At 42.8% G+C, this 8584-nt stretch overlaps 1 protein-coding gene across 4 annotated transcripts in view; it reads left to right on the forward strand.

Moving 5' to 3' along the window:
• The window catches only part of Sptbn1 (spectrin beta, non-erythrocytic 1), a 135434-nt gene extending 127900 nt beyond the window's left edge, over window positions 1-7534 (forward strand). For all 4 annotated transcript variants that reach the window (XM_033764006.1, XM_033764011.1, XM_010615838.1 and 1 more), the window contains 4 exons: window positions 2762-3000; window positions 3648-3821; window positions 5295-5337; window positions 6221-7534. In XM_033764006.1, coding sequence (XP_033619897.1) covers window positions 2762-3000; window positions 3648-3821; window positions 5295-5337; window positions 6221-6439 — 675 coding nt within the window. In that variant the 3' untranslated portion in view covers window positions 6440-7534. The remainder of the gene's footprint in view (window positions 1-2761; window positions 3001-3647; window positions 3822-5294; window positions 5338-6220) is intronic.
• The last annotated feature ends 1050 nt before the right edge of the window (window positions 7535-8584 follow it).

An 8584-nucleotide genomic window follows, 5' to 3' on the forward strand; every position in this document is an offset into this window, starting at 1 on the left:
GATAACCAATTTTGATGCTTTTTATATTCAGAACACAAAAAAATAAGCACATGAGAAAGGAGTGCTACAATACTTTTAGCAATTTGCTCTCATGCCTATTTTTATCTAGATTTTTAAATTGTAGCTTGCCAGAACAGATTTTTAATTAACAATTGGATTGTATAGGAAGAAGAAAAAAAAACATTTCATTCTTTTGAGTGATAATGCAGAGACTCAAGTTAATGAACTTGAAAATAGTGTTGCTTCATGCACTTTGGAAACCAATCAGGTTTTTTCTGTGCTACTAGATGTCATGTTGCATTCATGTTGATTTCTTGATTTACGTATCTCAGATGTGCCCAGTCACTAAAGCACTGGGGACTAATTGCTAAAAAGAAGCAACATGGGGTAGGGTGGGAGGGGGTGTATTCACATGTACCCACTGTTCGATCATAGCACTGTGATTTGCTTTTGATGTTTGTCTCTAGTGGTGTGTTGTCTGTTGGCATGCTTAAAGCACCAGTCCATTAAAATTCATTTTGTTCCTTTTATTTTCCTTGGTTAGTTATTCATTTGCATAAACATTAATTACCTCTGCATACTGGTTTGGGTTTTCTGTTTCCTTCTAACTCTAAAGAAAAAATTTTTGCTGCAGAATTTCAGAAGACTTCCCTGGCCTCTTCACCTACCTTGAAGTCTGACCGAGTATAATAAATTGTAGTCTTTTTCAGATAAACATCTATCAGGTCATGACTGTCACTAGCAGTTCTCAAGTAAAACCTGCAGCACTAAATTTTTTTTTAACCTGGTTTCTGTACATACTAACCCCATGTTTCTCTGAACTCACACCTGGCTCAGGCCTTCCACACCAAACTCATACCTCCACTTCCCCAGGTTTCCAGAAATTTCGCACTAGCAGAGATTTGTCAACTGTAAAGTACACTCACATCTTTTTGACTTAGGGTTTTGTTTCTTGGTTATTTCCCCTCCTGCAACTCTCCCTTACCAGTGAAAAGAGAAGCTGGGTGCAATGGTGCATACCTGTAATCCCAGCTACTCAGGAAGCTGAGGCAAGAGGATGAGGAGTTAGGAGCCCATCCTGGGTTACATAGCAGCAAAAGGGTAGGAGAGACAAGAAGGAAGGAGAGAAGAGTGAGAATAGAGAGGGGACAGAGCTTAAATAGCCTGTTGTTCATAAGCGTGTGTCTGTCTACAGGCTGCCACTTACAAAGCCAGGAAAATCGTGTACACATCCCGTGTCTTTCTGCTGTCGTAACATATTTTCCATCATGAAAGTAAAAGATCAAGAAACATCTTTTAGCCTCAAGTTAAACCCTAAACCCCATGTTGTGATAGACATTACATAAAACTTGTGATTCTTCATCCTTGCCCCAGTTTTCTCCAGTCTTTTCCCCCAAGAACGAATTTTATTGAAAATGAAACATTGGCCCAGCCATTTAGATAAGACCTAAGTGAGAGATCTCATTCCGAGACTTGACAGATCTGAGCATTCAAATGGTGGTGGCCCATGGACATAGCTCATCCTATCGAAGTTGTTGCTGCTAATTTGGTGTCAGTTTGATTCTGGGTAGCAGTGGTGGGGACGTAGCTAATGAGTGTGCCATTGACACTTTTATGTTTGTCCGTGTATGAGGGGTGCAGGGTGTCTGTAATCCACTAAAGCGTCAGCCACACCCAGCTTTAGTAACTTGCTAATCCCACACCCTGGGTGTATCAGCCAGGGGTTGCTACAGTTAATGGTACACAGTTGATGGTACACAGGCTGAAATCGATAATGAATCAAGACCCTACTACATTTCCAAAGCCGAAAAGCCGTGAGGGTTACAATTTAATTGAGCTTGGGAAGAAACGCTCCTGAAGACGTCTCCAGCCCGAAGGGTCAGAGCCACTGGAAACCTGGCTTTCTCTGGGCTTTCTCGTCTCAGTGCAGCAAGGCACCGTGATCAACCAACCCGTGATGGGGAAGGCCCTGGTTCTGTCTTTGTTTGGGGGTAAATAGCTGTGTGGTGTTGAGTGACTGTGATTGGCTTTACCAGCTCCTTTAACACAAACTACAACCCACTCACGATACAACTTCGGCAGATGTGGTTAAATTGATGTTTGTTGACTTGCCTCGTTTCCTTCCAGCTCCTAAGTTCCAAAGTCTAACTGGGATGGTAGATGTGAAATGCATGATTGTCGTCCTAATTTCTGCATGTTTTTATGATGATGTGTTGAGGGGAGGGAGAGGAGAACAAGACAGCATTTTCAGAAACTGAATGTCTTTCCTTGTCTTATTTGGGGGAATGCTGTGTAGTTCTGACAGAGTTGTCTATCCGTCTGTCTGTGAATGCCCTTTTGCTTAAACTTCCAGCCCTTCTGGTGGCATCCTTGGTTGTAAGGTGGCTGCTGTATAACGTCCACTCTCTCTCATATTTAATATGTGTGACTGTTACTGTTGTCTTTTTGTTTTAACTATAAGAGGAGATGGTCTAAACTACACTAGAAAAAAATGTATATTGATCAGAGGAATAGAGTGCAGTAAAACTCATAACGGCATTTCGCTTTTCTCATTTCCCCGCAAATGGGCGGGCATTAATCCATCCCCACCTTCTAATGTCCTGGGTATCCAGCTGGCTTTGCGGGGTGTGCAATGGTTTTACTGTACTGCCTCAATCTGTGCCAGGCATTTATACACAGCCACTGTGCAAGTCAGCTAGAGCATATGTGGTCACTGCTGTGGCTCACAGGGCTGGCTGAATGGCCTCTCTGCTGTCCCTAGATGGCAGAAACAGTGGACACGAGCGAAATGGTCAACGGTGCTGCGGAGCAGAGGACAAGCTCAAAAGAGTCCAGCCCCATCCCCTCCCCTACCTCTGACCGCAAAGCTAAGACTGCCCTCCCGGCCCAGAGTGCTGCTACCTTGCCAGCCAGAACCCAGGAGACGCCTCTGGCCCAGATGGAAGGCTTCCTGAATCGAAAGCACGAGTGGGAGGCCCACAATAAGAAAGCCTCAAGCAGGTAATGGCAGCCGAGGGGGAAGCAGAGTGATGGGAAATCAGCCCCTCCGAAGGCAGGGTGCTGTGCTGGAGTCTGGAAAGCACGTGCTCCTGTGGGTTCATTCATCGGAATCATGGGGGGTTTAGCATTCTTTGGGCTGAAATTGGGAGTAGAGTGCTGTTTGTTCACTGAGAAAAGGAAGAGTTAGATGTGGGTAGGAACAGCAAGAAGAGGCCTGCTGGATTGAGGCTGAGGAGTCTTGAGTGAAACAGTTTCATAGTACAGTTGCGTAGCTTGTGACAGTTCGTCATGTCATGGAGGAAAGGCCTCTATAAAGAATGGCATAAGGCAGAGGAGCTTTTGCTTGAGAATAGGAATGTTTCAAATAAGGAGCCCGGCTCGTACCTATCAGAGTTCTGAACAATGGTAAAAATCTAAGAGTGCCTTTATTTAATAGAAGAACGTGTCCCCCAAATACAGACAAATGCAGCCCTTAAAAGCCTGCCGGTGTAATAATGTGCAGTGACCTGGTAAGTGCTGGAGGAGCTTTGCACTACTGGTAGCGGAATTTATGAAGGGCTTCTAATAAGGGGGTGATGGTTTTCTCAAGATCATTTTTTTTGTCGAAGTATTAAGAGTCTTGATATTATCTTCTCTGCTGTTCTCAGGTCTTGGCACAATGTTTACTGTGTCATAAATAACCAAGAAATGGGTTTCTATAAAGATGCAAAGACCGCTGCTTCCGGAATCCCCTACCACAGTGAGGTCCCTGTGAGTTTGAAAGAAGCCGTCTGTGAGGTGGCTCTTGATTACAAGAAGAAGAAACATGTGTTCAAGCTAAGGTGAGAGATGATGCTTTGTGGCTGCCCAAAGGTAGGACTGTATTTATTTTTACTCTGCAGGTTGATTTTTCTTATTCCAATATGTGATTTGTTGGTCTTCTCTTCTGCCGTTTTAAATTAAACCTCCATTACATGAAAAGCCGGTTTGTCACATGTGTTCATGAGACTCGCTGGATTCTTTGGGGACTGTAGCCCCTCGCCAGCTTCCCCATGGCTAACCATGGCGGGAAAAGGAGCTTTCATTTCTGTAATTTGGGGCCTACTGCTCCCTAGGATTTAAGGTGGGCTATTCAGTTCCCAGTTTAAGGAAAACATAGAAAAGTAGTTTCCTCATCTTTTCCGCCTATCCAAACCCAGGAGTTCCTGTTACTTGTTTGTGAGTTATCTGGATATGGGTCACGTGAGTCAACTGGGAAGTGAATGAAGACACACAGGAAGCACTGAGATGGGGAATGGGGCCCTGGTCTCCCTGATTCCACTCCAGATGTCTCCTCCCGATCAGTCCTGTACACCTCTCCATGGAGGACATCCATGCTTAGAAGTTCTCATGTTTGGAAATGGGCAAACAAACTTCTCTTTTGAAAGTGTGAATAGTAAACATTCTAATGACAGTTACTTAGTTTTGAACTGGTTCGTTCTGATGCTTTGGGATCTGAAAGGCTTTGTCTTAGTTACATGTGTTACATGCCAGTTGGATTAGACCAAGGACTGCAAAGGGGAGATTATCAGGTGGTATCAGTTATGATGCCTTGTTTGTGAGCAGTGTGGGCAGGCTCTCTGAGCCTTAGCATACTTTATGTTTTGTCGGACAGAGGACAAGACAGCTAGATACCTTAGCTGCTTTCCTTTAACTGCTTCCTAATGCTGCATTGGAGAGTAAGGGTATTGGCAAAGGGTGGACCCCTGTGTTCTACCAGCACCCCTCCTCCTCAGCAGCAATGGAGTGATTGAACTTCTTTGAGCCCAGGTACCACTTGTATCACGCTGTTGGCCCCACGAGTGGTATCTTCCATTTGGACACGCATAAAAAGCAAAATCCAGGAAACCATTTTTGTGTGTTCAGAGATTTGCACATATGAGGGATATAAACTTAAGTAAATTTCAAAAAGACTCATCACTTTTAAAGAGCTTTCAGTGAATTCAATTTAGACTAATGATCAGAAATCCCAAGTAATACTTGCCATAACAAATCCAAATGCTGCTATGATTGGGGCTTTTCTAGTTGCTCTTGGGTTGAAACACCAATCTTCCTGTGTCTGTTGGGCTGGCCCAACTAATTACCGTGACTTGTTGCTGTATAGGGGACTGTGCTGAGCCAGTTCTCCAGGCACAGTTGGTACATACATAGAGCTGTGGTTTGTGTTTCTTATGTAAATCCTATGGCCTGCTTATATTGTACATAGGATATGGGAGTTGGGGAATATATATTTTTCTGAAGTTAAATTGTGACTTACTTTCTTCCTGAAATTTTAGGCTACATGATGGCAATGAGTATCTCTTCCAAGCCAAAGATGATGTAAGTTGCCAAGTTTCATTTGTCTTAAATATTTAGGAGTCTGCATGTGTTTATGGGATGATAGGCTTTGTTCATAATGTAATTCATGTGATTAAAGATCAGTGGTGATGTCTGTCATATGGTTTCCACAGTCACCAACACTGGGAGGTGTTTGGTTCTTTTTTTGTCTCTAGAAGGCAGTGAACAACATCCTCCTTTCCATCACTGAGAGAGGAGAGCTAGGCTGGGTTCACTGGAGTTAGGTTGGGAAAACCTTGCCCACCCCTGCCAGCAGGTGAAGCACAGTTCGGTGGCCCAGGATTGAGTTTGGATTCCTGCTATATCCTGCTCCCTTTAACCAGATGTTTCATGGTTGTATTCCATGTTGAGTAAAGAGAAGGACTGTTGATAAAAAAGCAATATAAATAACTCTTTAAATTTGAAAAGGCTTCCTTTGTCGAGAGATGTCTTTTAAAAAGAAAGAAGCGGGCCGGGGATTTAGCTCAGTGGCACCACACCTGCCTCGCAAGCGCAAGGTCTTGAGTACTGCAAAAAATAAAATAAAAAGAAAGAAGCACCTTGTATAGAGTGAGACCTGTCACCCGCCAAAGCTGAGCCTAATCATTGAGCTCTTGCTGCTTTGAGGACCATATATTGGAGTGATAACCTCTGGGTATTACAACACTGAAGTCTCCTGAGGGGTTGAGCCATGTTCATTCCCCTGTGCAGTAAAAGCAGAGGTGTGTTCAGCAACAGTTCCCAGAAGTATCTCCTGAGCCCAGGTAGATGGCCATTCCCAAACCTACTGACTGACAGAGGACAGGGTGGTCATCCAGGTGCAGGCAGGACACCTCATGCCCACACCTCTTAGCTGAGTCTCATCCATGTTCCTTTCTTTGTCCAGGAGGAAATGAACACGTGGATCCAGGCCATCTCCTCCGCCATCTCCTCTGACAAACATGACATGTCTGCCAGCACCCAGAGCACGCCCGCATCCAGCCGGGCACAGACCCTACCCACCAGCGTTGTCACCATCACCAGCGAGTCCAGTCCCGGCAAGCGGGAGAAGGACAAGGAGAAAGACAAAGAAAAGAGGTTCAGCCTGTTTGGCAAAAAGAAGTGAACTCCTTTCCATCACCTCCTGCCCTTCTTTTACCTTTTCAGTGAAATTTCAGCATGCAAGTTCAGAACCAACACATTAACTCTCTGTGCCTAATGTTCCTCAACGTGGTTGATTTTCTGTTTTTTTAATTTATAGAGCATTTTTGGGGGGGTGGGAAAAATACACCTAAACACTTTATCTCCAAGTTACAGAAGTTTGAGGTGCAGAGGGAAGGCCAGATTTTTTTAATGAAATTATATAGATTAGATCTCAGTATTTAAACTGTTCCTCAATTTTGTGAGGCTGTGTTGGAAATAACCCGCCTCTAGTGCTGTTGGTTTGCAAGGCAGCGGTGCTTAAACAATATTTCCTGTGCTCACCAGAGTTGAAATGTACCAGTTTCCTGACACCATTCTTTTCCATTTTCTTCCGGTGACTACCCTGAGTCTTGACTATTAAAAGTGCCCATGGTGGGTCTAACCTTTATTAAACAGATCGTGTATTATGATCTTGCTGCAGCCATAGTGCAGCTCCATGTTAAATCTACAGACCAAACCATTTGTACCTGGCATCACTTACTAACACACGACATGCAGCTTTTCTGCATCAGCTACAACTACAGTTAAGAATGTTGGTATACAAGAAGGATTAGAAAGCTGATACTGTTTTAAATAATCTGTAATTTCAATTTTTTTTGCTGAAAAACATTATATTGTATGTTTGAGATAATTCTAGTACAAAGTATAATAAAACTAGATGTATAATAAACCCTTTAAATCATTGGTAAGTGTACAAGTGGAACCTGAAGCATTTACTGGACAAAGTAATGTTACTCTAATGGTTACTTGCTCGTGCGTTGCCACACTGTGTTATAATTTGCTTCATTACCTTGCTATTTGATACATAGTGTGCATTTCTCTGTCACTGTAACTATTGTAATGACAAATTTTCATCTTACTGCACAATCAAAATGGCATTGATAGGAATAAACTCCAGAGGCTGGGCCTGAACAGGGAGTGGTCGCTCAGGCCTGGTGCTCCGTCGTACGACCTGTACCTCTCAACTTTTGCCCTATCTGTTAAATATATGCTATGTCATTAAATGCTTTTAAATCTAGCATGGCGACTGATTGTTGTTTTTCCTCTCCAGCACACACACATGCCAAGTAGGGAAATTGCAGAGAGAGAAATGCAAATGGAAAGTGTCATGATCTTGATTCCTTGTCTGTAACTCCAGCTTTGAAAACTGCAGCGGACACAATAAATGTGAATGTTTTGTAGTGACATATCTATATTTAATCTTTCATCCATGAAAAAGTTATCAGAAGGCTTGCTAACCCTGATCTCTGAAGCAAAGATTGGCAAACAATCTATAAAGGACCAGAAAGAGTAAATATTTTACAACTTGTGGGCTGTACTCTCTCTTGCTCAACTCTTTCGTAAGCCCTTCTTAACAATATGCCAGTAAATTGGTGTGGCTGACTTCCAATAAAACTGTATGAAGAGAAACATTTGAAATTCATATAATTTTCACATGCCACACAATATTCTTTTGATTTGTCTTAAATGTTTAAAGCATAAAGTCAGTTTTACCTAAGTCATACAAAAACAGGCAGCCAGTCAGATTGGCCCGTGAACTGTAGTTTGTTAATTCCAGTATAGAATCCTGGGTTATTTGTAAGTTATGTACTTGTCCTGATTTATCTGGGTGTTTTGACTCCATACTGTTTGCTTTTTTCTTCCCCCATAAAATGTAGCGGTGTACACTAGTATTGTGATATCCAGTTAGATGCTCCACAAAGTCTGTGCCATCAGTCCTGAGCTCCATAATTGAATGGCATCAGCCCTTCTCTTAGCTGTAGGAAACTCTGTACCATTTTCTCCCCCTCTACTCACAACCAGTCAAGACTTTATCTCACCACCACACTCTTTTGACCTCGGCCTTATGGTTGAAATCAAGTTGTTCCGTACTCAGCAAACCAAAATACTTAATTTTAGAAAAACTTGGAAAGGGTTGTGATTAATTACAGCTTATGATAAAGGATTATGATGATTATGATTAATTACAGCTTATGATAAAGCCACGTGGATGGCAGGAAGGTTACAGCAGTAACCCTACCATCCTATTAAAATAACATGGACCACCTTGTGCATAATGTGAGCAGTT

Source organism: Fukomys damarensis, unplaced genomic scaffold, assembly GCF_012274545.1.
Source record: "Fukomys damarensis isolate Sample0158 unplaced genomic scaffold, DMR_v1.0_HiC HiC_scaffold_2, whole genome shotgun sequence".
NCBI lineage: Eukaryota > Metazoa > Chordata > Mammalia > Rodentia > Bathyergidae > Fukomys > Fukomys damarensis.